The 26,200-nt window shown below is 53.7% G+C and overlaps 9 protein-coding genes across 9 annotated transcripts; 5 read left to right on the top strand and 4 right to left on the bottom strand.

Moving 5' to 3' along the window:
- Window positions 1-86: 86 nt before the first annotated feature.
- On the top strand, window positions 87-2,899 carry N7482_000330 (uncharacterized protein; the record flags this gene model as incomplete). Its single annotated transcript, XM_056682455.1, has 4 exons — window positions 87-261; window positions 386-771; window positions 886-1,290; window positions 1,352-2,899. 4 exons carry the CDS (start codon window positions 87-89, stop codon window positions 2,897-2,899), a joined length of 2,514 nt encoding a protein of 837 aa, XP_056546061.1.
- Window positions 2,900-4,531: 1,632 nt separating this feature from the next.
- On the top strand, window positions 4,532-6,037 carry N7482_000329 (uncharacterized protein; the record flags this gene model as incomplete). The annotated part of the gene is made up of 1 exon (XM_056682454.1): window positions 4,532-6,037. One exon carries the CDS (start codon window positions 4,532-4,534, stop codon window positions 6,035-6,037), a length of 1,506 nt encoding a protein of 501 aa, XP_056546060.1.
- A 563-nt stretch (window positions 6,038-6,600) lies between these two features.
- N7482_000328 (Major facilitator superfamily domain general substrate transporter) lies at window positions 6,601-8,600 on the bottom strand (the record flags this gene model as incomplete). Its single annotated transcript, XM_056682453.1, has 9 exons — window positions 6,601-6,821; window positions 6,890-7,003; window positions 7,062-7,251; window positions 7,311-7,411; window positions 7,472-7,748; window positions 7,798-7,937; window positions 7,994-8,060; window positions 8,127-8,242; window positions 8,315-8,600. 9 exons carry the CDS (start codon window positions 8,598-8,600, stop codon window positions 6,601-6,603), a joined length of 1,512 nt encoding a protein of 503 aa, XP_056546059.1.
- Window positions 8,601-10,216: 1,616 nt separating this feature from the next.
- On the bottom strand, window positions 10,217-12,790 carry N7482_000327 (putative TBC domain protein; the record flags this gene model as incomplete). The annotated part of the gene is made up of 2 exons (XM_056682452.1): window positions 10,217-10,615; window positions 10,679-12,790. The coding sequence occupies 2 exons, from the start codon at window positions 12,788-12,790 to the stop codon at window positions 10,217-10,219; spliced, it is 2,511 nt and encodes an 836-aa protein (XP_056546058.1).
- Window positions 12,791-13,853: 1,063 nt separating this feature from the next.
- On the bottom strand, window positions 13,854-15,268 carry N7482_000326 (Mo25 family protein; the record flags this gene model as incomplete). Its single annotated transcript, XM_056682451.1, has 5 exons — window positions 13,854-14,090; window positions 14,140-14,412; window positions 14,473-14,951; window positions 15,058-15,118; window positions 15,164-15,268. 5 exons carry the CDS (start codon window positions 15,266-15,268, stop codon window positions 13,854-13,856), a joined length of 1,155 nt encoding a protein of 384 aa, XP_056546057.1.
- A 235-nt stretch (window positions 15,269-15,503) lies between these two features.
- N7482_000325 (protein arginine methyltransferase RmtB) lies at window positions 15,504-17,391 on the top strand (the record flags this gene model as incomplete). The annotated part of the gene is made up of 4 exons (XM_056682450.1): window positions 15,504-15,744; window positions 15,869-16,279; window positions 16,346-16,583; window positions 16,641-17,391. 4 exons carry the CDS (start codon window positions 15,504-15,506, stop codon window positions 17,389-17,391), a joined length of 1,641 nt encoding a protein of 546 aa, XP_056546056.1.
- Window positions 17,392-17,766: 375 nt separating this feature from the next.
- N7482_000324 (uncharacterized protein) lies at window positions 17,767-18,893 on the top strand (the record flags this gene model as incomplete). Its single annotated transcript, XM_056682449.1, has 2 exons — window positions 17,767-17,774; window positions 17,825-18,893. 2 exons carry the CDS (start codon window positions 17,767-17,769, stop codon window positions 18,891-18,893), a joined length of 1,077 nt encoding a protein of 358 aa, XP_056546055.1.
- A 355-nt stretch (window positions 18,894-19,248) lies between these two features.
- On the top strand, window positions 19,249-21,898 carry N7482_000323 (AAA family ATPase SEC18; the record flags this gene model as incomplete). Its single annotated transcript, XM_056682448.1, has 3 exons — window positions 19,249-19,610; window positions 19,661-19,976; window positions 20,027-21,898. 3 exons carry the CDS (start codon window positions 19,249-19,251, stop codon window positions 21,896-21,898), a joined length of 2,550 nt encoding a protein of 849 aa, XP_056546054.1.
- A 1,150-nt stretch (window positions 21,899-23,048) lies between these two features.
- On the bottom strand, window positions 23,049-23,948 carry N7482_000322 (KxDL motif-containing protein; the record flags this gene model as incomplete). Its single annotated transcript, XM_056682447.1, has 3 exons — window positions 23,049-23,130; window positions 23,335-23,487; window positions 23,638-23,948. 3 exons carry the CDS (start codon window positions 23,946-23,948, stop codon window positions 23,049-23,051), a joined length of 546 nt encoding a protein of 181 aa, XP_056546053.1.
- Window positions 23,949-26,200: the final 2,252 nt, after the last annotated feature.

The raw sequence follows: 26,200 nt of genomic DNA, 5'->3' as shown, positions 1-26,200 counted from the left end.
CCATCTCGCTCTTTCTTGCCTCAGGGACTATCTTCGCCAACTTTTGATGTCCCGCCTCCAGTCCCCACGACTGTAGGCCCGCCACGATGGACATGACCGAGCCCCGGCGCGGGGCTTCAGAGGAGGTTGCTCGCGACCCTGCCCATAGCCCCGCGTCCCCAGGGATTCAGCAGGAGCTCCCCGATGACCTACCCAAGTCGCTGGACGATCGCCGGTCGGTGCCGGTCTTCCAGGAGACCGAAATGTACGATGCGTGGCAGGGTAAGCACCCGTGTTTCGGGGTCCCATGAGCCCCGTCTGGCCGCTGTCTCCGCCCTGTCTGAGGTTGTGGCATACCGGCCAGATTCTCGCGTGGACAAAGCTAAGGTGTGAAATGACTCCCTAGGACAATCCCAATTCCTTACAACGCCCGTCGCTGCGAAACCCTTGAGCTTCAGTCTCGCCCTCGATGACCACATACACGACTCAGAAACCGAACTACGAGCTCGCGACCTGGAGGATAGTGATGCCCGACTGATGGAAATGCTTGCAGCGCAGGCCGCTCATCGCGAAGTGGACTCGCTCGGCGCCGATGAAGAGAGCATAGCCGCGGATGAAAAACTGACCGATACGGAGAAACGGGATATTCTGCAGAAAAGTCTCAACATGGCGGCCAGCAACGGCGACGTCGAGCGCGTGCGAAAGCTTGTACAAGGGCCTGCAAAGAGCTATGTTGACGTGAATATGTTCGACGAGGAGGGCACAGTACCCTTGATCTACGCCAGCTGTTTCGTGGGTGACCCTTTCTGTTCCGCTGGCGCATTCCGGGGACCGGGATGCGCTTCTTTTCCCTCCCGCGCCCAGAGCTTTGATGGATAGGGTAAATGCTGACGAGTGCCTTTTTAGGGTCACCAAGATGTGGTTTCAGCGCTTCTCGACGCCGGTGCCTTTGTCGACCAGCAGGATCGCAACCAGTGGAGCGCGCTGATGTGGGCTATGACCAATCGACACAAGACGATCGCGAAGATACTCCTCGACCATGGAGCCTCGCCAGATATCAAGTCGTCATCCGGTGGCACAGCATTCGACTTCGCCCAACCGGGAAGTGAGATTTCGGAGTACCTGCACGAAAATGGTTATAGCTTTGGACCCGGTGCTGTTGAGGATGATTTCTATGATGCCGGTCTCGCACACGGTCGTTTCGAGGAGGAACTTGCGGAGAACGAGATGAAGCGCCGCATGATGATGGAGGAGAGCGCAATCAACTTGGAGGTGGATCTGTCAAGCCTGGGCCTGGACGAGAAATTCGAGGTGAGTACCGTCAGGATTCTAAAATTCTACAGAAGGCGACGCTGATGCAGAGACATTCTAGCCATCGGATGACGAGGATTTGGATGATGAACAACAAGAGTTTGTTTGGGACCGATGCCTGAACGATCAGATGTTTGTGTTTCAAGAGCACGAATTGGAGCGTATTTTGGACATGATAATCACCAACATGACGCCACAGCGGTCCCCGTCTCAAAAGCCCGTGCCGGCAAATCTGCTCTTCCTCAGTGCGCGTTATGCACACTATCATGCCAGCCCTGAGCTGCTGGCGACTCTTCTTACTTCTGCAACGGAAAAGATCAACGACGTGGTGGAACGTTATCAGTGGGATATGACCATGCAGGCGTTCTGGCTGTCTAACGCCACCCTACTGCTTCACTACCTCAAGAAAGATGCTGGGTTGGTGGAAGCCACCGTACAGTTCCAGCTCCACCTGGCCGAGCTCATCAATGAGATTTTCGTGCTCATCATCCGTGACGCCGAGCGGCGAATGAACAAAGTCCTGGATGCGGCAATGCTGGACCATGAAACCATCCCTGGAATGGAAGACATTGCTTTCCAAAACGAGTGGAAGCTTTTCCGGAAAAAGAAGTCTGAAGCGCCCGAGCCTGCAGAGAAGCGATTCAGGCCGCCCTCTCCTCGACGGCGTGCGCAGATCTCGCCTCGTAACATTACCTCCCTTCTCTCGTCAACCCTTTTCGTCCTTGACCTCTACGACGTCCACTCTGTGATTACCACCCAAATCCTCTCTCAACTTTTATACTGGCTTAGTGCGGAGATTTTCAACCGCATCTTGAGCACGAGACGATATCTGGCGCGGACAAAAGCAATGCAGATTCGCATGAATGTTTCTACATTGGAGGATTGGGCCCGCACCAATAACCGTCAGCCTGAACACTACGAGAACGGGTCCTTGACAAGCACGGGAGAAACCACGGTGGATGCTGCTCGTCGACACCTGGCCCCGGTCATTCAGCTCCTCCAGTGGTTGCAATGCTTTTCCTCGCTTGGCGAGGACCACGAGTCCTTTGTGACAACTCTGTTGCAGCTCCAGCAGCTCAATCCGATTCAGCTCTTGCATGCTGTCAAGTCCTACCGGCCCGAGGTTGGCGAAAAGGGTCTAACCAAGCAAGCCATGCGGTTCCTTTTGGACCTGCAGCGGGATCCTGAGCTCATGTACCGGGAGCAATTCAGGATCCAGGAAGAAAAGGCGAGAGCTGATGCGGGGACGGCTGCTAACAAAGCAAAGGAAGACCGTCCGAAGACACCCACGAAAGACAAAACTAAGACCGATGCTCCCTCACAACCCCCTGGAAGTCCAGATCCCGGCCTACCCTCTCCAGGCACTGTGGCTGCAACCTCACGGCCCACCAGCATGTCCGCACCATCTCGAAGCGATGACCGCCCGGGCCCGGACAGTGTTTTTCTCGATCCCACGTTCTTCCTTCCCTTCTCCCTGCCCACGAGCACTGACATGCTCATCAGTTACGGGGCCGGACTGGGTGGAACCAATCGCGAGCGCGCACGCAAGTACATCCCCACCGTTCCACCCGAAGTCCTCAGTCGGTTTGACCGCGGCGCCGCCGTATAAACCCAAAGCTGGAGACCCCCTTCCATACCTCTTTCCCATCCCGTCGGCCTCTATATGGCATCATCTTGTTCTAGCTACTCCCAGGCTCGGATTTTGGGGTTCGGATAGTGTGTTGCATGCGATTTCGGGCAGGCCTTGGAGGAAGGCATGAGCAACGCGATACCCTTTTATCCTTGCTTTTATCTAGTTTATTGCGTCTGATGGACGGGCATGAGGACATTGACCTGAACATATATATTCCCCAATGAAAACTTCGAGGGTACTAGAGCATAATTTCGTGTTATTTGGTGATAAACTCGCATCCAGGTCAACTTCACACATCACACATCAGCAGCAGGGAAAAGAGTTGGATCTCCGGCCTCCGACCTCCGACTCCCGGTCTTTTGCCCTGCAGACAAGACGGGCAGACGCCTCCATGACTGGGGGTTACAAATGTCGAGGCGCTGAACTCTCCCAATCCCGCGTCGGGCTGTCTCTAGCCATCGGTCATTGGATGTCTGGCTCGTAAAACCTACTGGACCGATTACGAACGCATCCCAGGGGTGACTGGCGCAGAGAGTTTCCACTTGGAGGATAGCCCGCCCGTGTCGAGTTCGTTTCAGCACGCTCCGGTTGTCTTTCTCCTCGATGATCGACGGTCGACCAGAGCTCTCGCTTCCCGGCCACCTCGTTGCACTGGTCACCGATGGCTGCATTCGCTGCACCGGAGCTCAAACGCACGCGCAAGCCCCTTCCGAGAGCCGATCTCATCTAGTACCCTCCGATTCCCGGGATTCGATTGGCACCATTGCCGAACCGCTCCCCCTAAAACATCCGGATCAGCGCCATGGCGTAGTGGACCTCAGCGCTTGCGTGGAACCTCTAACCCGCTGGTTCCCACAACACTGCTGAGCATCGCCATTGGTGCTCGCAACATCCCAGTGCCCGCAGGAGGCGGCTCCTAGTTGAGGCTAACAGACATCGGGACGCTGTTCTTGCACCGCTGGACCGTCTTCGCCCGCTTGCCCCCGGCTGTGTCATCGTCCTCGTAAGATGATCGATCCCGGCTATGGTGATGGGCTAATGTACGCCCAGGGACACGATTATTCCCTGTCCTAGCCTCATTTCCTCGTTTCCTCCCTCGTTGCTAACCCTGTTCGGTTTTGACCAGGAGCCCAGGACCCCCTCTTGGCGCTCCTAAGAGCGATGCGACGCATCCCATCGTTGCGGCCCGTGCTTTGATGATGAAGCTTGGGGTTTCAGATTGCCTCAGATCTCGTCTGCCCCGCCTTCTAGATGTTCCATGTTTGACCTATTCTTGAACTGTTCTCGGCTCTTTCAAACGTCAACGGGCCATCCTCACGTCGCCTTCTCTCGCCGCCCCCGCCTTCTGCCAAAAGAAAGCCTGGAAATAGCATCGCCCTCGTTCGATTACGCAGACCTGGCCTCGACGCTGACTCAGCACCACTGTGCACGCAACAGGGTAGGTGCTTTCCTATTTGGGCAATCAGACAGCTGCCTCATTGGGACAGCCGATATGGTCGGCTTGCACGGCATGGGGCTTCTGCGCTGCTGCTGTGCTGCTCAATTCCACAACCCCACGCCTTCTGGTGTCATGCTCATATCTGATTCCCGGGTACCCGGTCTTTCACCATGTTGCTGACTCTTAAACCTCCGACCGGTGACAGTGAATCCAATGAGTACACGCTCGTTGATCAACGGAGAGCGCCCTCGCGGGCTTCGCAGTGGTCTCAGTCCTCATCCTGGTCCGGTTCGACGTCTATGGAATCCTCTCCTAGAAGCCTCCCCTCGCCTACTCCACTATACCATTCAATGACAGGTCACCGCTTGGCCCCCAAGATGCCTGCTGCTCTACCTCCGGCGCCTGGCTCCTGGGAAAGTGCCGAGACGATGTACCATTGGTTACAGGCCAAGATCGAAGAGGACCGTCGCTGTCAAGAGGAGGAAAAGACCCGTCAAGAAACGCTGAAGCTGGAGCGGCGCAAAGCTGACCATGCGATCCTCGTGGATGCACTGCGTGCAGGTGTGCCGCCGCACCTGATCCCCTTGGTTGTATTGAACGGAGGTGGCAGCGCAAAAGCTACGCTCGATATACTCCAGCAGCACGTTACAGATCTAACTAGAGATCCCCCAGTGCCGCCGCCTCAACAGCCAGTCCATTCTCGCCCATCCCCACCGCCTCTTCCACCACTCAGTCATCAATTCTGTCAACCAGCGACAGAAGAGTCGCCACGGGATATGCGCACCGTTCCTTCCCATGCATATGCCTCGCCTGCGCATAATCAGTCCACGAGAGGCGGAAACAGTTCATCACAACTGCCAGCTGGTGGACGAGGTGGTAGTCATACCCCGTTTATCTCGACTGTAAGCACTTCAAATAAGGGGGCCGTTTTTCATCTGCCTCGGCCGATGGAATCGACTGCGCGAAGTCAATCCGCTACCGGAGTTCACGCTGTTCATTACATTGGTGCTCCACCACCGCCACAACACCCTTCTCCCCGCGGTCCACGGGAACCACAACCTGGCCGTCCTTCCCCATCGATATCCTTTCATCACTGGGTCCCTCCAGGCCAGTCGCAAACTCAGGTTCGGTCAAACACGACCCAAGAGGAGCGTGTACTGCCATCAAACGCACCGTTTCACATCCGCTCCGAGATGCAGGATTCTCCGGGCCGCAAACGAAAATCGCAATCTATCCATCGGCAGTTGCCTCCACCATCGTCCCGATTATCTGATGCGCCTGAGAGAAGCTCTCGGTACCGTCGACAAAGCCCGACTGATAGCCATGCCGGGCAGGCTGGCCTGCACGGGGATCATCGACAGCAAAGTCATGTATCCAGCTCCCATGAAATCTTGGCCACAGCGCGAGGTTATACCAATCAAGTTCGAGATGCAGTGCAGCCTCGGCCTGTCGAACCATCAGTAGCCACTGAACAGGGCCTTGAGAAAGACGAGGGACGATCGCCGGGTGGAGATATCAAACGCGAGGAGGACAACAGAGGGCCGGACCGAGAAAACGATAGTCGATCTTCCTCTCGAGGGCAAGCATCTCATGCGGAAAAAACTTCTGCTCCCCCACAAGGCACAGGCAGGAACACCAGGTCTGGTGGGATGGCTGGTCGGGGTGACAGGGAATGATTTTCGACTCTGTTCAAGCACCGATTGTTTCAGGCTTCTTGCTTTTTCCTGTTCCAGATACCCTATGGATTGTTAGAAAGTGCTTTCGCGTCGGGAATGCTCTGTTCTGGTGACGGCATTTAGATGCCTTCCGCGAGTGGGGGTGGGTCAATTTCTATTTCTATTGGTGCTGGACCTGTCTGGGGGTCCGCTGCGTCGTGTAAAGTACTCGATAAGAACTTCATTCTAGGCTGCCATGAGTATCCGAACACAGGAGCATCATAAGTTCTCATTGTGTATTCTTAAACTTCTTAGTATCCTTGGTCAGAATTGGCCATCTGGGTGGCCTGGGCGGAGGAAGGCTTGCTCTAGCTTCTGGCGCATCCTGTCATAGAATTTCCCCTGCTTCATCCTGTTTCCGGATTCCACCCTGCGCCTGCATGTGTGGTCATTGAAAAAGTTGCATTCTGTTTCCTAACAGTGATACGTGCGCTTCTAACCATATGACCTCACGAACTATTGAAAGTTGAAAGACCGGACCTCCGTCCATCTTGGCAACACAATTCCCCCACACTATCCATGCTTTACAACATGTACCTGAACAGAGGAGATCTGTCTCCCATAGAGTCTGGATCATCAGGATATTGCGAAGGGTCAAGCTGGTCGCGTTTCCGGTTGATGCGCTGGTATGAGAATCGCAGGAGAACGGTTGCGATCATACCCACGATCACGAAGCCAAGTTCCAGGGAGTGACCGAGAACATACTGTGGCGCATCCTTGGCGCGATAGAAGTTTGATGCCATTGCTGGTGAGAGGCAACAAGTTAGAGCTTCCACTACTGTGCTTCAAGGATAGTTTTGGTGTTCGCCTCACCTCCTGCAAGATTGCCCATTCCAATATAGATGGCCATTCCGGCTGCGCGCTTGTAGTCGCCGGCCAAATTGACGCTTATCCAAGTAACATTCCCTGGGAAAGCCGGGTAGATTCCTTTGCCCGGTCCATTAGTTTCACCACCCAGCGGTTGGGACGTTGACAGAGAACATACCAATGACCGCGATAAATACGCCAAAGTATACCACACCAGGAACGCCCCGCCCACTGGCCGCCAGGCAAATTATGAAGCCAATGGCGATCAAGGACATGAAGAACAGAATGAAGGGAGAGCGTTGCTTGCGGCGGTCGGAGAACCATGCTGCCACGACGGCGACTATCGCGGCGGTGATGTAGATTGGGACCTGCAGGAATTCTGTCAAAGCGAATTCGAATTCGCTCACGATGGGAGATGTAAACCAACCGTCAGAAGCTGTGCCGTCGAAGACTTATATCCCAGATCTTTGATGATGGATGGGAGGAAGAAAGAGATGCCATAGAGTGGGCAAGTGATGCCCCAGTACACTTTGTGCACCAAGTCAGTACAATTATCGCACCGCGATTATCCTGCGGTTCGACACTCACTGAACAGCCCCAGCCAAATCTGCCAGTCGGTGAAAGCGTCAATCACATATTTGATCTGAAATTTGGCCTCGTCCTGCACCATTTCGCGCGAGTCTGCTGAGTTTTGGATCCGGAGGCTGTGGATCACGAACCGACGCTCTTGCTCCGTGAGAAAGGTGGCTGTCTCGGGGGAGTCGTGAATCGCAAATGGAGCGATGAACGCCACGAGGACGGTGAGAATCCCCTCCAGGATAAAGATCCAGCGCCAGCCCGCGTAGCCACCGACTCCGTCCATTTTCTGTCCCACATCAGCGACCTGAACACTTTGTCGGACACTGACGGCTTACCGCAATGCCATAGGCTAGTAGTCCGGAGAATGCCCCAGCGATACTGGCGGCACTGAAGAACAGTGCTTGTCGGAATTGCGCGCGGTGGCGTGGATACCACAACGTAATGTAATAGGCCACTCCCGGGTATAAACCCGCCTCTTCACGTGGTGGTCAGCGTGGTCTCTATGGCCAAAAGGTAGCTGTCTTGTCATACCAGCAATTCCGAGGCAAAGACGAGTTGCGAGGAGCCCGCCATAGCTTTGAACAATACCCATCAGGGTCTATGGAATCAGCCAACTCGGTCCTGTCGAGATCCCTATCCAAGCGATTCTGGATGGGTTGCTCACCATTACAATTCCCCATGCAACCATAATCAATGGTAGCCATCTGGACGGCCGCAGTTTCTTGAGAAGAAGATTGCTGGGCAACTCGAAGACGCAGTAGGTAAAGAAGAACACGGTCACTATCCCCATCGACCGTATGTTAACCAACCCCAATCCTTCGTCCATCCGGTGCGTTATAAATGGTCACATACACGTCCAGTTGTACTGCGGCCCCGTCATGTGTAGATCATCCACCAAACCCTCGATTTTGGCGTTACCAATATTGCCTCGGTCCAAAAATGCCAGGAGGTAGAGCAGGCTCAGCATAGGAATCAAACGAATATCCATCTTGCGCAGGACAGCTGCCTCGTCCACCCCCGCGAAAAGGGGCGGGCTGGCTAGGGCCAATTCTGTGTCGGGGCGCTTCTCATCGTGGTGAGCATGCTCAAAATGATGTTCTGAGGGTTTCCCAACGGAGGTATCAGTGGAGTCAGGCATGGCGACCGGCGGCAATGGCGAAACTCGGATTCCTCATTGCGCGGAGCCCAACCGAGGGTATTTATATTTCGTGCAGTACTACCCCACGTCCCCCCGGAATTCTGGTGGGCACAAGCTGGGTCCGATCTCCATGCTAATCCTTGGCATGAGGGGGGAGGCCCGCCTCATACTTCAGCGAGGCGGGGGAGGTGTTTTCCGAGGCTTTCATTTGTCGGTCGGTCTAGATGGCCAGCAACAAAGTTCAGTCATAAAATATTTCGTGATATGTTGCGGTCCTATCTGCCTTCCTTTGGGACCTTTGTCGGCACAGCAAGCGGGTCTGAACAGTGGCGTCGAGACGTCCGAGCGAGGGTGACTGAACCGACGTAGGAAAAGGATCGACAAGTGCTTTCCACCGCTGTCAGTGACCTCCGCACTCCATTTTAGACGATCTCGTGCCTCGGTTCCGAACCGGTCGATCGGTTCTGATCCGAGCTATCGGCTCTCAACCGCTTGACGCCCACAAAGTATTACCACAGCTGTACTCAAGGGTTATATCATTGTGGACTGTGGCTCCGACTCTCGTCAGCCATCAAGTATCATCATGGTATCCTCAAGCCCATTGCCGTCTCCCTGACTGCAATTGGACCAACGCAGAGGTAGAAATTCCATCGGCTAACGGCAGCTCCCCCATCTCATTCCCATCGAATGTCTTCGAGAGAAACATTCAGATGCTTCTTTTCTACCCCCTTGGACCAAGCCAGAGACCAGCATATGTCCAATTGCGGTCATCGGCGTTGGGGTGATGGGCCGCCGTGTCGCGACGATGGCGGTGCCATCAGGGTACAACGTGTTACTGTGCAAGAAAACGAGGGAAAGAAGGAATTATCGGGATAAAAATAAACTAGCGTTGACTTTGTACAAGTGCTGTTCTGCTGGAACTATGAAATTCTAGTTAATCAATACGGCAATGACGATCCAATGAGAAAAGCTCCTGATGGAAAGGGGTTACGCGCTCTATATAAGATTGATTCACAAGGAAACCTCGGTACAAGTCACACTAGATGCTGAAACGCATGCAATGAACCAGACACGGCAGACTTGACTCAGCGGGTATGACGTTTACCGTTGGACCAATGACTCCTTCTTCTGAGCAGGAACAGCAGCATAAGCCAGATGCCAATGAGAAGGGAACCTGTACAAGGGTGGAGACAGACACATGGGATGAAAGCAGAAAACATCGTAAGGAAATATGAAAGGAGCGTATAAGGACAGGTATCGTTCAAGGAAACCAAAGTGGCCCAAAGGCAGTCAGCCATAAGAAAATAGTAGGTGTGGGGTAGAGAAGGGAATCCGGCAATGAACGGGACAGAGACAATATGGTGACAAAGGTATTAGGAACATGGGAGTCAACATGATAAGTCTCCCAGAATAATTCAATACCCCACAGTCGGAGGTAACCAAGACAGAAGAAGGGGTATAAGAAATTAGACATCAAGGGTGGTACTCGGGATGCACCCCGGATCATTAGGGTATAAAACGACCGTCAGGGCAATAATTAGTGAGAGAGAAAAAAGGGGGCCACGTCAATCTCAAACACAGTAGGCAGAGATACGACCGGGAGGGAAAGAAAGGGATCAAGTCGCCTTCTTGCGACGGTGAACCTTCCACTCCGTTTTGGCAACACGCATGAAGATTTCAATGTCCTTGATTGGGACCCAACTGGTGAGGACTTTCATGCCATTTTCAAAATCAGATTCGAGGATAATGTCGCGCATGCCATCAATGAGGGCAGCGGAGGTGGCGTGAAGCACATCCAGGCCTTGTCCAAAGGTGCCGGGGCGTGAGGCGGGCGTATCCTTTTTGCTTTTCCCGGACGAGGTGTTTGGCCGGCTTGGGGCAGGAAGGTCGTCCGCGTCACCAAGGAGCATAAAGACGTCCCATACCCGAAGCTGGGCGGGGAAAGGAATGGAGTAGTTGAAAAGAGTGAGGTACCAACGGGTTCCGTAGGCTGTAGGAGGGATTCCGACTTCGTGCTATAAGGTAATGTGAGTGCGCGGCTCTCCAGGGGAATAAGCTATATATTGGATTTGACTTACCAGTTTCGAGGCCACTTCACCACCAGCCAGCCATTCCCGCTCGAAGTCGTCTAGCGCCTCCATGAGCCCGGCGAAGCCAGACTTATACAGCTCTTCCAGGCCCCGTAACTGCCAGAGTCGGGCGAGCATGACGAACGCATGCTCCTCGTCGTAATATGCCAGTAACGTTGCTGCAAGAGCCGCCATGCCTTGCACATATCCAGTGTCAGGGAAATATAATGACATGGCGTGCAGGACACGGAACAGCAACCTCTGCCCACCGCGATACCGCCGACGGAACATGATGTGGCTGGTAATAGTGCGCGGCACGTCAATATCGATCTGGACATCATCCGGCGAGGAGAGATATTGGTATTCGTGGAAGGCATCAACAAGCTCGTCCTCGGAGGGACTGTTCGGATGTCGTTTGGCGCTTGCCTCGAGGAAGGAGTACCAGGCTGTTGAACGCCACCGGTCGGGGATGCCCTTCCACGTCCGCTCAATCAACTTGGAGCTATGCGTATCGAACTCGAACCTCATACCGCCACCATCTCGGCTCTTCTTCGTCGGCTTGGCCATCTTGGTCCACTTGTCTTCGCGCTCCCACTCTTTCCTCCGCATCGCACGCGCAGCAGGAGTGTCTGGTCCTTCCTCGGGGGCATCCACAGGGAGAGTGAGCATATCACCTGCCTCATCCGTGACCTTGCGGTCTCTGTTGTGTGGAAGGTGGTTGGTTGCCGAACGAAGACGAGATGTGGAGCGTCGTATCGGAGCACTAACGGTGCTTGCGGATGAGGAAGGACGGCCATTCGCGGAGTATTGAGAGAGGTGGCGGGGCGGGGATCGAGCACTGAAGGAGCGAGTGCTGGCCCGGGCAGTCGTTGGTCGAATAGAACGCTTCCTTCGGGGTGTCTCAGAGGCCAGGAGAAGGCTTGTGGTCACTCTTTGGATAGGGTGAGGAGCGGAATCGGTCGGGACATGAATGAACCCATAGCGGTCCACTTGTCCGGCCCCAATATTTTGCCAATACTCGATACCTCCCGCTAATTCCTGTGTTTCCCTCTTCATCCTGATACGCTCCACTTCTTCAGAGGCTCGGCCCTTCGCTTCTGCTCCGTTCACCTCGGCGGTAGGCGTCGGAGTGGTCTCCACACTGGGGGTAGCTGGTTCTTCCCAGAGAACACCATTGTCGGCTGCCATTGCTTTTGCAACCTCCGTATCAGTCACATTCTCGTCGCCTTTCTCGTACATGAGCCGAACGCGTCGGGACAGCATATCCTCGTCTGCCGAGATGGCTCTAATCTGGAGGCTTGTCTGTCTGGGGCGGAGGGTACTTTGTGGTCTGGGAGGTCGTGGCGTCACCTTGGGCACCCCATTTGCGCCGTTCTTTTTCCCATCATCAGTTCCATCATTGGTGCCGGTTGAGGTTGTAGGCGTAGGGTCTGGTGTCATGTCTGCAAGCCGCTGGATAGATGGCTTCTCTGATGGTGACGCTGAACACGGTTCAGACGGCTCATTCGGTTGCTGGTCCTTTGGTAACGCGGGATACGGACGCTTTGATCGATCTCTAATGAGGCTGCCACGGTTGGAGAACTTCATAGGCTGATCCAGTCCGCTCAACGACCCCGTCGGTATATCCAAGCTAATCCCACTGAACGCCGGCTCGATCTGAGGCACAGGCGGAAGCTCCTCCGTGCTCATCTTGCGCTCCAACTCTTCCGACCTCTTCCTCAAGCCACCCCACTTGCGCTCCGACCACCGAGAGCCTGGCCGAGAGCCTGGGCGTGAGCTCGGACGCGAGCTGTCATTGATGACAATGCTGGGAACACTGCGCAATGAGGGCGCCTCTGTCCGATCATCCTCCCATCTTGGTGTAGACGGTGTCAATCCTCCATTTTGACTTGGGTTGCGCACTGAGCGAGCAGTTGCGGGACGACTGCCGGACTCAGGAGACGCGGCGCTGGTGCTGAGGGACCGGCCATTGGGTTCCGGTGGTGCATCAGCCGTCGAGGGTAGAGAGATCGAGCGGATGGCAACGGGGCGCTGGGCTGCGACCGTGTTGTCAAAGGAAGCTTGTGTCGCCGGGCGCAACTCCAAACCCACGGGCGATAGCGATGCAGGAGCCTCTGCCATTATCCCGGCATGACTTGCGCACACGGGAGGGCGAGAGGGATGTAAGGAGCGTGAGCGAGAGTAGTTGTGCACCGGCAAATTCAAACGGCGAAAAGGAGGGACAGGCGATAGACAGGCATCACCGTTTCGTCAGGGTCTGGAAATGAATAAAATTGACTCCTGGCGATGGTCTGGAGATGTGGAGTCTTGGCGCGGGCCACTTTCATTCCGCGCAACAAAGGAAGAACGACGCAATGCCAGGAAATGCCACTGCGGAGGCAAAATGTGAGATGCTGGGAAGACGATGCAATTTCTCTAATTAAACTGTCTCAGACCGAGCTTTGATCTTGAGCAGTGGGGAGCAATCTAGAATTTCTAGGACCTCAAGGATTTCTAGGGGCATCACGGCCCCGTCCCACCAGGCTTTTTTGGGCCGCGCAGCAGTGGAGCGCGACGAGGCCAGACAAGGAGGCCAAGTGGAGCGCGCTAAGGTGCTTAGTTTAGAACACAACCATGGTGTCATGCAGGTGGAGGGGAGTCTGGATGTCTAATTATGGGATTGTGGGATCATGGAGGTGGAAATTGAAGAGGCTGAGCAGACCACGGTACGGAGTAAGGTGGATTCGACTGGAGATAGAGAAATCGACAGATCGAGATCCTCGTGGACATGACCACCACATCTTTGTGCTGCAGGATGAGCTCACGGCAGGTCGGGCAGACTATGGAAGCTGCAAAAAGAATGGAAGTATGGAAGTATGGAGTATGGAGTATAGAGTCTGGAGTGCATCTCCTGCAATGCAAGGAACCTGTTCAATTTTGGCGCAACCTAGTAGACCCCTCTTGGGCAAATGGACAAATGTACACAAAGAAACCGCCTAAAACTCCAGTAGCCGAGGCTGTAAATCCAGCAGGCCATCAGCTGCCAATGCAAAGGGGCAAAAGCGCATTAACAAACCCGGCTATACCCAAAAATTGATCAAAGCGTGAAACCAAAGGGAACCATAAAAAAAAGTAGACTGGGAAGGACAGAGAGTAGTCATTGCGATCCAACGGCCCAGCATTAGATCCATGTACTGTATGTAATTCAAGCCACTGCGGCGGTGTTGGCCCCGGGCTGGGATTCCCGAGAAGGCCGGCTCCGGTCGACGGGCTCCTTGGGAAGGAGTTCGATCTGGCGCACCAGGAAGCTCTTTTCGTCTGTGAACTGGTCGTCATCCGTCCGGTCTTCCAGGAATTTAGGCAAGAATCTCAGCAGCCGGTCCCGATTGTTAATGAGAATTCGCTGCACCGCCACCGATTTGTTCGGATTGGCCACAAATACCTGCTTCCGTCAGCGCGTTCTCCCCCTCGGATCGGCGAGCCCGACATACCTTGAAAACGTGGAACCCCTCGTACTGCACCATCTTGCGATCATCGCGCAACAGTTTCATACAGAGCTTGAGATTCTCCCCGCTCTCCACATAGGCCATCATCACATTATAGTTGGCGCGGTCCAACAGGATTTCGCCCAGCAGCTTGATGCTTTGTCGCTTGGTCACATAGGAGTCGGACTGGATAAGGAGGTTATTAAATCGCCCAAAGAACAATTCGAAGTTGGTGGCTAGATATGCTGTCACAAGGCTCTTATGGCGGGTCAAAATTTCCTGCAGACGAGTCCGTCAGTTCCACTCCCCGCAAATGTTTACTTGCCGATGGATTCATACCCTAAACGTGGTGAATGCATCGGCGCTGACTTCGAAATTGCTTTTGTCAATCCATTCAAAGAAATTCCAGAACACTCCGTCCCCTTTCTGGGGCAGGTTGGGCTTCAGGTCCGAGAGCCGGACCGCGGGCTCTCCCTCGTGTGATTGATCATATAATACCACCGCGGTGACCACGTCGAATTTGAGGGCCTCCCTAAGAATGACACCACATGGCATTGCACTCTGACTTTCTGTATAGCCGCGACATAGTTCAACAAGGATCTCTGGCCGATGGTGGACAATGTACGAGATGACTGGGGGATCTTTGTCGGTCGAATACGAGGCGGGGCGGAAGCGTAGGATGTGGGAGAAGATGGTCTGCGTATCTTTTCGGGCTTCGAACGGGAGCAGGTGGATATTTCGCGATAAATCATAAAGCAGATCTTCCTGGAGGGTCGCCTGGACCAACGCGTGAACCTGGTCGGGCGATGTGTTGACCTCTACCGGAGTAAAGCAGCGTCAGTCATGCAATCCGATCCAGTCCAGAATGACGGGAATGGTGGTAGATTGATTCAAGATCAATTAAGCAGCAAGCGGAAAACAGACCTTGGGTTCCTTGCACAATCACTTTCATCTGGCTGAGCTGCTTTGCCAGCTCCTCGTCGGCCTGCTGGGGTTAGCGGTGTCCAGCTTGGGCTTGGAGTCTCCGGACCTTGGGGTTGCTGGGGCCCTCCTGGAGCCTGAGCAACAATTCCTTTGTGGAGCGGGCCACGTCCGCTGGTTGCCGCGACCGGCCACGATTGAAGAAGAACGCCATAGTCCCCGGGCTGAGAGGGTTGGGAAAACGAGGGATCTGATGCGCTTGGGAAGTCAGGGTTGGTACGGCTTTGGTACGGGCAGTAAAGTAATAAACAAACGGGGCGGGGCAACCGTCGGCCTGAGGCCCCAACCGCTGATAACGGGGATTTTTTTTATCAGTCAAAATTCTGCCCCTCCATCCTCCCCCACAAGCAATTGACCAGCCTTTCGTTCTTGCTTGTATTTTGTTCATTATGGCATCTTCTAGCGGTGCTGCCGAGCCTCCTGTCAACGAGGTTCCTGCTGATGCCTGCTCGGTATCGGACGAATCGGACTCCAGCAACGAGGAGGGCTGGGAAGATGTCGAGCCTGAGGATGAGTCGCAGCCTGTCATAGGACTGTTTTCGGACACTGTTTTCCCTGACGTGCGTTCGATGTTGAAGGAAAGCAAGGAGAAGAACAACTTTGATCTGCTGAAGATCCAGAAAGACCTTGGTACGTCATTCCGTTCATGATTTGGCCAAGTTTTGCTTCGTAGTCTCCCCCAGCTGCAATAGACGGGGTAAATCAATCGCCCAAAGTCAGTGAATCATAGCTTACATTTCTTGTCTCATCCCAGATCTGGATTTCCTGGACACCATTAAATTGGTCAACTATGTGCGGTCCGAGGTGCAGGCAGGGAACAAGACTCCCGATGTTTCCTCCAAAGAGAAATTCGCCGATGATGCCTACCTGAAGCCTGTTCTGGAGGATGACGCTGTTCTGTACAGCTTGGATGACATTGCTGAGGACCAGGGCGAGGATGCAGCCCCCGGTAGCGAGGCAGAGCGCAAGGTTCTTGAGCTCCAGGAGGATCTGGAGCGCCTGCAGACTCAGTTCTCCGAGTACAGACTCGCCGTGCAAAAGTCGATGGAAGACCAGTTGACCAAGGAAGATGAGAAGCTTGAGCCCGGTCAAAATGCGAAGAGGCCGGTCAAGGATCGCCTTGAGGATGCCGACGCCGACTACTTCAGTTCTTATTCTTACAACAGTATGTTCGCGAGACTTGTGCTGGCCCATTTCTCCGATTCTCTGTCTAACATGTTTCTTTACTAAGCCATCCACGAGTCTATGCTGAAAGACGCCATCCGTACCGATGCTTACCGTGATTTCGTCTACGAAAACAAGCATCTTTTCAAGGATAAGGTTGTCTTGGATGTGGGTTGTGGAACCGGCATTCTGTCCATGTTCTGTGCCAAGGCGGGTGCGAAGAAGGTCATCTCGGTCGACAATTCTAACATTATCGACCGGGCTCGGGAAATTGTGTATGACAATGGCCTGGGTGATGTGATCACGTATGTATTTCCCCCGATAAAATTGTTAGTATGTTCGGCCGCTAAGAAGCCCCGCAGATGCATTCGTGGCAAGATCGAAGAGGTCACTCTGCCCGTTGATCAGGTCGATATCATCATCTCCGAATGGATGGGCTATGCATTGCTCTTCGAGGCCATGTTTGACTCTGTCATCTACGCTCGGGATCGCTACCTCGCCCCCGGTGGTCTAATGGTCCCATCTCACGCTACCCTCCGCATTGCTCCCTTCGCCGATCCGGATTTCATTGCGTCCCATGTTTCCTTCTGGAACAATGTGTACGGCTTCAAGATGACTAGCATGCAGCTGAACATTCACGACGAAGCTCTTGTTCGTCATGTCCCTACTACCTCCATCCCTGCGGAGTCGGCTGTCTTCCTGCCATTGCCGCTGCACACCATCACTGTCGATGAGTTGACCTTCTTGAAAGACTTCAAGGTAACCCTTGATAAGGATATTGACGCCCTCGATGGCTGGGCTATCTGGTTTGACATGTTCTTTATGCCCTCATCTGAATCTACTGTCCCGGAAAACGCTGTCCCTTCTGATATGCAGAAGAAAGGCTTCGTTGGTTTCACCACTGGCCCCTATGGAACTGAGACCCACTGGCAGCAGACTATCTGTCTGATCGATCACGGCAAGCAGGAGCCCCGGCCTTTCAAGAAGGGCCAGGTTCTTACTGGTAAGATTGGCTACCAGAAGAAGGAACAAGGGTCACGACTGCTGGACATTGATGTCCAGTGGCAAGCAGATGATGCCACCAAGGGTAGCCAGCACTGGTCCCTTCAATAAGAACCATGCGATCCAAAAGTTGATTTGTGTTTTATGAGCTTGATATATAGACTTCTTTCCGGGAGCGTTTCCCCTGGATAAAGTGCGCAATACCCAGCAAAGGATGGCATTCTACCCATAACCTGGATATGGCTTTCAAATTGATCTTCTGCAAGAGTACATACATCGCGCTTTAAGAATTATGACAGTACATTCTCCGTGACTAATATTTTACGCATCCTTTGTAGGGAACACCCCGCCAGAAAAGGGAAAATAAAGTCTAGAGGGCGGTAAGCTTTGACTAAGGTCGGTGCTATCGGCAGCCGTACCCGTGGGGCCGTCTATCGATAAGCCAGCTCCGACCGGCCTGCTTCTTCATTCAACTCGCTATTCACGATGCCGCTGTAAGTTTACCTCCTGTTACAACATATAGCTATTATTGACATCTGAGCAGTCATCTTCTTGGCAAGAAGTCATGGAACGTCTACAACCCCGACAACATCGAGCGCGTCAAGCGCGACGAAGCCCAGGCCAAGGCCCGTGAGGAGGAGGATGAACGTCGTATGCAGGAGGTCGATGCCGAGCGTCGGATTCAGATATTGCGAGGAGAGCGCCCATCTACACCACCTCCACCACCGCCTTCGCATCGTTCATCAGAAGTTCATAGTGGACCAAATAGGGCACATCCCGATGATGCAGGGCGGTACAGGAAAAGGCGGCGCCTTGCAGGGGAGGATGACACAGACAGGGATATCAGATTAGCCAGAGAGGATGCGGTGCATGCTGGTACCAAGCGAGATGAACTCGCTCTTACTTCCAGCCGAAACGGCAAAGGTTCACAGGCACCGATAATGGATCATGCGGGCCACATCAACCTCTTCCCTGATGAGGGTGGCAACAAGAAGGCAGAGAAGAATACCGAAGCCGAAGCCGAAGCCGCGAAGAAGAAACAGAGCTATGAAGACCAATACACGATGCGATTTTCCAATGCCGCAGGCTTCAAGGAGAACGTCGGTCGCCAGCCATGGTATTCATCTTCCAGTCAGAATGTGGCTGCTCCAGATTCAATGCCAGACAAAGACGTCTGGGGAAACGAAGACCCAAGGCGCAAAGAACGGGAGAAAGTGCGCATGTGTTCCAATGATCCCCTTGCAGCTATGAAACGTGGTGTTCGGCAGTTGAAAGCTACGGAAGAAGAGCGGAAACGGTGGAATGAGGAGAAACGGAAAGAATTTGAGGCACTGAAAGCCGAAGAACGCCATCGCTCAAGACATCATGGGAGAAGACGATCGGTAGACAGTCTGGAAGGCTTCAGTCTTGATGCACCCGCCACCAGAGACCGCGATGAGAAGGAGCATGGAAGTTCCCGGCGGCAGCACCGACACCACCATCGGGATCGAAGTCGGGATCGCTCACATCGCCGATCGCATCGCTCTTCGGGCCAGTCTAGCCGCCAGCATGATAGGACGACCCATGGAGATGAACGGCGTCCCCGGCAGTCAGGGAAGAGCTCGGCTTCCTAGAAGCGTTGATTGATTCGGGATATTCATTGAACGACTAGCCATATAATGATACCACTTTGCTTTTCAGGTTGAGCTAATTAAAATACGCTGATTCCCCCAATATCAACACCGAGAAGACTTGTAGCCAAATTTCTTATTAGGCTAAGCCTTAAACTGTTCGTTGCTTTTTGAAAACAAGTAGAACAATTTACAATATCTTTGTTTTCTGCCAGATCAAGCTCCAATTCGGAGTTGCCCTCTGGGCTTATCGATAACACTCCACCGCCCACGCTGTTCTCGGAGTGACGGAGCTCACCAGGCCACCCTCTACCTCTTACACCTATTCTTCGGGTTCTCAACTCTCACGCAATTCGAAATGTTCAATCGAAACAACCTTCCTTCTGTCCCAAATCCCTTTGGGGGCAGATCAGATGGCGGAACTCCTTCGCCACACGGACACTCGAATCCCAACCAAGCACCGCCACGGTATGATTACGGCCGCGGCCTTCCCCCCAGAGACAGCGCAGGGCATGCCCGCGACTACGATGTGCCCATGACTGATGCGTATAATGATCCAAGGGGATATGGAGCTCCGCAGCCATCGATGGGGAGACCGCCGCAGCAGATGCCCGCACGCCCGCACGCCGGAGGACGCCCAGGTGGCGGCGCAGCTGGAGGACCGACATGGACGCTCCATCCTAGCAAGAGTCCGAACGACAACTTCACATTTGGCAACCTGTATGTGTTGTTTTTGTATCTATTCCTACCTCTGTACTGACCTTGTGCAGTGTCGCCGTATCACCACAGGATATCCCACCTTCTCGAGACGGAGCCGATGTTCTCCTCCTGATAAATGACCTCTACGTCTTCTCCAGCCGCCCGCTTGAGGGTTTTCCCCCTGGATATATCAGCATGTCGGATCCTCAGCGCACATGGGCGAGCGTTGGAATGCGAGACGCCGTCAAAGTACAGCTATATGACCCATTCAGCCAAGGAGGCCAAGCTTATTTGGGATCCGCGGACATTGAAGTCAGCTTTGCATCCACAAAGAAACGAACGGAAGCGCCGTATGATCAGGAAGATTTGACAAATGCCGTGATTAGAGTAAGTTGACTCAATGAGAACATGGGTGACTATGTTGCTAAGACGCTCAGAACTTCGAAAATCAATTATTTGCCCCAGGCCAACGAATTCTGATGGACCACAGGAGCATTCCGCTTTTATTGCAGGTCAAGACTGTTCAGCGCGTTGACCTGACAGCTGAGAAGGCAGATCTCAGCTCCGGGGATATTGAGACCCACCCCACGGCTCGAGGAATCATCACCCGGCATACCCAGCTTAACTTCTTCAAGGATTCTCAAAGTGGAATCAATGTGAAGCCATCAAACCGTCGTCCCGCTGCGAACTCGATCATTCAGCCGGGCTTCAAGTTTGAGGACATGGGTATTGGTGGCCTGGACTCTGAATTTAGCACCATCTTCCGTCGTGCTTTTGCTTCCCGTATCTTCCCTCCCGGTCTGGTAGAGAAGTTGGGTATCCAGCACGTTAAGGGTCTTTTGCTCTTTGGACCTCCCGGTACTGGTAAAACCTTGATTGCCCGCCAGATCGGAAAGATGCTCAACGCTAGGGAACCGAAGATTATCAATGGCCCGGAAGTCTTGAATAAGTACGTCGGTCAGTCAGAAGAAAACATTCGAAAGATGTTCGCCGATGCCGAGAAAGAGTACAAGGAGAAGGGTGACGACAGTGGTCTACACATTATCATCTTTGACGAACTGGATGCTGTTTGCAAGCAGCGTGGCAGTGGGGCAGGTGGTGGTACTGGCGTTGGCGACAGTGTTGTCAACCAGCTTCTATCGAAGCTGGATGGTGTTGATCAGCTCAACAACATCCTGTTGATTGGTATGACGAACCGTATGGATATGATTGATGAGGCATTGCTGCGTCCTGGCCGTCTCGAGGTGCACATGGAAATCTCGCTCCCTGATGAGAAGGGTCGAAGCCAGATTCTCAGGATCCACACAGAGAAGATGCGGACGAACGACGTGATGGACACGGACGTCAACTTGGACGAGCTGGCCCACATGACCAAGAACTTCTCCGGTGCCGAAATCGCCGGTTTGGTCAAGTCAGCTTCCTCGTTTGCTTTTTCGCGTCATGTCAAAGTTGGCACAATGGCCAGCATCAACGATGATGTGGTGAACATGAAGGTCAACCGAGCTGACTTCCACCACGCTCTTGACGAAGTGAAGCCCGCCTTCGGTGTTTCAGAGGAGGAGCTTTCCAGCCGTATTCAGTATGGTGTAATCCATTACTCCGAGACTATCAACGATATCTTGCGAGAGGGCGAACTCTTTGTGAAGCAGGTCGGCCAGGCAGAGGCCACCCCACTCTTCTCTGTCTTGCTTCACGGTCCCCCTGGAAGCGGCAAGACGGCTCTAGCAGCACGCATGGCCATCGACTCCGGCTTCCCATTCATCAAGTTGATCAGCCCTGAGGATATGGTTGGTTTCAACGAGGCTGCTAAGGTTTCGCACATTAGCCGTATCTTCGACAGTGCTTATAAGAGTCGGACCAGTATTGTCGTTGTTGATAACATTGAGCGTATCATCGACTGGGTTCCTATTGGCCCCCGCTTTAGCAACAGCGTGTTGCAAGCCCTCATGGTCTTCCTCCGGAAGCCCCCTACCCAGGGCCGTCGTCTACTGATCTTGGCCACAACAACCGAGCGTGCTTTGATGAAGCAGTTGGATATCTACAACTCGTTCAACTCCGATATCATGGTTCCCAACGTCCGATCATTTGGCGAGCTGCGGTTTGTCATGGAAAAGTCTGGCGCATTTGATGCACAAGAGATTGCGCGGGCCCTCGAGGGAGTTGGCGGTTTGGCGGATGATGGCCGGCTCAGCGTGGGTATCAAGAAGGTTCTCCTTGGTATCGAGACTGCCAAGCAAGACGTGGACAAGGTGGGTCGTTTTGTCCGCGTCATTAACCGGGCCATTGAGGAGGAGCAAACTTTTGCTTAAAAGGGTACATAGACAGAAGTTACATGTATCAAAGTCCTGTAATAATGAACACAGAGCACCAAATACAGTAGCATCAAATACTGTATTTGGGTTAATTCCTTACGTTCCTTCCACAGCACGCGTGTTCCCTCTAGATTTCCCCCTAGAGAAGCTACCATTCCTTCCACTCAATTCGAGCGGCTATGCTAGATAGGGTTTTAATCTGCGAATGTGAAAGATGATGAGGGCGAGGGCAAGTAATCGAGGCAGACCATTGCAATTGTGGAACAAGATGCTTGCTTTTGCCTTTCTCGGCGTGGGGTGCTTTAGTGATGGTGGTTGCGAGGAAGATGCATTCTTGTAGACGATAGATATAAATCACCGTTCAGAATATTCTTTATAGGCTAGTTTCATTGCTCGATTTCAGCACTCTTCCTAAAATATATCCATGCATTTGCTACTGACAGCTCCTACTCTAGGCATGCCCTGAAGACCATGTGTATTATATTCCATACTAAACTCTCACATCTGCGTTATGAGGCAAAAGCTTGGAAGCCATAAGTCCATCCCTTTCTTACTTAACATATCCTTAATCCTTTTTCCATGTATAACTGCTTCAAGGTGAGCCTAGCAATCATGGCTGATTGCTAGTGCAAGTACCTGAACACTACCCATATCCACCACTAAAGAAACTGGCCAATGGTCACCTGAGGACCAGCTTTGCCTATTTTTAGACTTACTTACCCTCACTGGTGGGCTAAACTTCCAAAACAGCCTATGACCAGCCTTCGTTCATGGGAATAACCCTATCTAGGGCTTGCTACGTACGATACAGAGCCCAATACGCTAGACTCATGCTACGACGTCCACTGAGTGGCTACAAGACCCCATTTTTACAGTGACAGGAGTAAAACACGTACGATTCAAGGCATCCGCCCAGGTATAAGCCCGCAACGCGCACAATATCCACACGTCACAGGGGGAAAGATATACACACAAAACACAGTCGAAACACGCCAACCCAGCCCAGAAAAGCAAATTAGCCCGTCCCAGTAGTCCCAAGCATCCCGAATTTGTCCGGAGTTCGTCATCACAGTCGTTAAAATAAGCAAACAGATAAGCATCACAGCATAAAGCAACGCTCGTGCAGGGTCTCGCCCCACTGCCTGAATCAGTACTGGTCGAGGGTGTACTTCTTCGCTGCCCGACGGTACTCGTCCGGGTGGGCCTTCTCGGCCTTGCTTTTCAGCGTGCTATTGGTACGAGCTTCGTTAGCCTTCCCTGAAGCACATGCGGCGCTAATTTGGTGCGTCGATCCCCCCAGACGCACGTGCCAAGCGCTGCCCCGGCGGAGCGGAGGTAGCAGGCCCCCCCCCCCCTTGCGCGGAGCGGGGCGGAACTTGGAACGTTCATTCTAGGGGGTGAGGAATGTCTCGGAGGATTATCTGCGTTCTTACCTGACACGCTTTTGAGTCCATTCCAAATCCCGCTTGGTTTCTCGCGCAGTCTTCACTCCTTCGGCGAAGTTTGCGCGGACGCCCTTCAGGCGGCGCTGAGCCAGGGCTTGCAGTTCTAGCAGCTCTCGCTGCTTTGCGTTGAGATGACCGGAACTGAAGAGCACGCAAGTTATCAGCTTATTGATTCTCAACTCTTGAATTGCCACAGAAATGCAGCAAAGCGCAACGCTTTCTCGGTCCAAGAACGGCGAGTCGCCGTTTGGCAAGCGTGGTGTTTGAATGGCAGGGAACTAGGAAACTCACGATTGCGCCTGCTTCGCCACGCCCCTGTCCAATGGGGTCGGATCAAACGCATGCTGGATGCGGTCGCTCAAGACATCCACGACATCGACGCCGGCATAGGATGTCGAGCTTGTGTCGTAGTCTGCGCCGCCGACGGAGCTGAATGTGAGTCCGCCAGAGGAGCGGCTGCCGGCAGTGGTGCTGGCATCAGAATAGTCCGGTGGTGAGCCAGGAACCCGAGAGATGGGGTACATGCTGGCCGGCGCCGGGGCCTTGGATGGCATGTTCATCGGATGAGCGGTGGGCTGGTAGTAGTGACGTTGGGTGGCCATTGTGGTAAATTGTTGATGAACTGTGGGGTGAATGGGTATATCGAACGACAAGTAGGTCTCGGCAAGACCTGACAAGAAGGGGCAGAAGGGTGAGCAGGCCCTAGGTCAAGGTAAAGGTAGCAATATAAGAAGGTAAAGGCCAAGGGTGTTGGGTCTTGGACTGGGATGCAAACGAAGCTGGGATCAAGGATGACTAGGGAAGAAGGAGGAGTCCCAGGTCCGCCGGACCAAACGGCGGAATTTATAGACGTCCACGGAGGGTTTTCCATCCGGCGGGGACACGGTGGCACTTGATCCATGATGAGGAGGCGCGGGAAGGAGGGCGAGGGTGGACGGGTCCGACGAGGGCCATTGGACCATCGGAGGGCCTAGGACTCGCACCCCTCCCTCTGTAACTTCCAATTGCCCCCCAATCCCCGAGATTCGGCTGCATCTCCTCCATTTGTGCCCGCTGATTCGTCTCGGGAGTCACTGTGACCCCGCTCCCGGTGGGAAGGGTGGAAAAACGAGCTGTGTCTGGCCCCGTCCACAAGCATTTCCGCCCTCCGGTGGCTTTTCCTCCCTGGGATCTTCGGTCTTGGTCTACGCAGCCCCTCCTCCTTCCTGATTGTGTGCTGGGTCCGAGCGGCGCCCGGTAATGTCCGGATTGCTGAAATCGAGGGGGGGAGGGTGGGTAAACAAGGCAATGGGAGTGGTGGAGTTGGCCATGGAAAGAAGGTATATAAAAGTGACGCCCCGCCCCTTCCCCTGACTTCTCAATTGTGCCTTTGCACCTCGCTTTTTTCAACTTGTCTCCCATCCTTCCTTATCGCCCCCCACTCCCTCGGTTCGATTGCACATTTTTAAAATTCGGTGGCTGGGAGGCATATGTTGGGCTCGAAGATCGAGGTTAATTCGCTCGTTGGACGTGCCGAGACGAGCTGCGAACTACAGAGGAAACGGGACCACAGACAAGTTAGGTGCTTTAACCACACACTCGGCCCCATGATTGCTATTGAAAGATTAACGATGTCATAGATCTTCATACGTGCCGTGCCTTTCCACAGCCCCTCAACAGGACCGCTGAAAATGACCGTTAGGTGTTGATGCGTTCTGCACAGTGGGTCACATCAGCCCGCAGAAACGGCATTTCGTCCGAGTTACTTTCCTTTGCCAGTGAAAAGAAAAAGCAAAGAGCCATGCTCTGACGGCCTGACATCATCTGCAATCCAATCATCAGAAACTCAAAAAAGGAAAGGACGGCAAGGCAGCAAAATGGGAACCTGGTCACACGGCCTGAAGATCCCAATGTTGGACATCATTGCATGGTCCGACGAACCGTGGAGAAGCCGGCAACGCTTCCAACCCACTCGGGACTGCCAGCCGAATCTCGGCGGCTGGCCATGTCCTTCTGGGGCGCCAATGTTCCCAGCCAAAACCACCCTGGCGTACCGAAAGGGGAAAAGGTATTCGTGAAGTGTGCCAAATTCGGTCCACCAAACGAGGTACTCAAAATGGAAGAAGGAAAAACGAGCTGCCATGCGGATCCCTGTGGCCTCTGCCCGTCTCGATGCGGCTATTGCTGCTCCCCGAAGAGCAGCACCCCCTCGAATCAGCCCACAAGTGGCTAGAAAAGCAGGGAAGAAGAGCAATACAGCACCGACAAGCGCTCTAGACGCCCGTCACAGCATGGCAGAGAGAGGGATCCCCCATTCTCCATGCAGATGGGCAATGACTTGCTTCTCTACGTGGATCGGGTCTTCGACAATCAACCCCACTGCAGGCTCCGTCGGTAAACGCAACGGACCCAGAAAATGGCAGAGCGGCCACCTCATCATTGGTCCCAGATTGCCTGCTGACAGGAAGAATGCGCAGGCTTCGAGAATGCGAAAAATACGCAAATGAGCCCTGCGGCAAGGCACCCTTGGCAACCGCTTACTGCCCTACGCTGGGCTGCGCTGGGCAAGTAGTACCCTACCGCTACCCTACGTTGGTACCTTGCTACTCGGCCACTCTGTACCATCTGGACACTGGGATGGAGGTAGTATGCTGCCTCACTGCACCGCACCCTAGCCGTGGACGTTCCGCATGCCTTGCAGCCTGACGAAGGGCGATATGCCCCGTTGACTCGCAGACGGCCGCCGAATTACACCGTGCCACCACCCTCCTCCATGGACTATTATATTTTTTGCCATCCCCGAAAAGTCGGCAGGGGTGCGACGCCGAATGCTCTCCGCCCAATCTCGTTTTCTGGCCCCCTCGTTACTCCCAAA

This window comes from Penicillium canariense, assembly GCF_028826845.1.
Source record: "Penicillium canariense strain IBT 26290 chromosome Unknown utg000001l_segment0_segment0, whole genome shotgun sequence".
NCBI lineage: Eukaryota > Fungi > Ascomycota > Eurotiomycetes > Eurotiales > Aspergillaceae > Penicillium > Penicillium canariense.
Note: the sequence above shows the minus strand (reverse complement) of the source record. Positions and strands in the feature narration are given on the sequence as shown.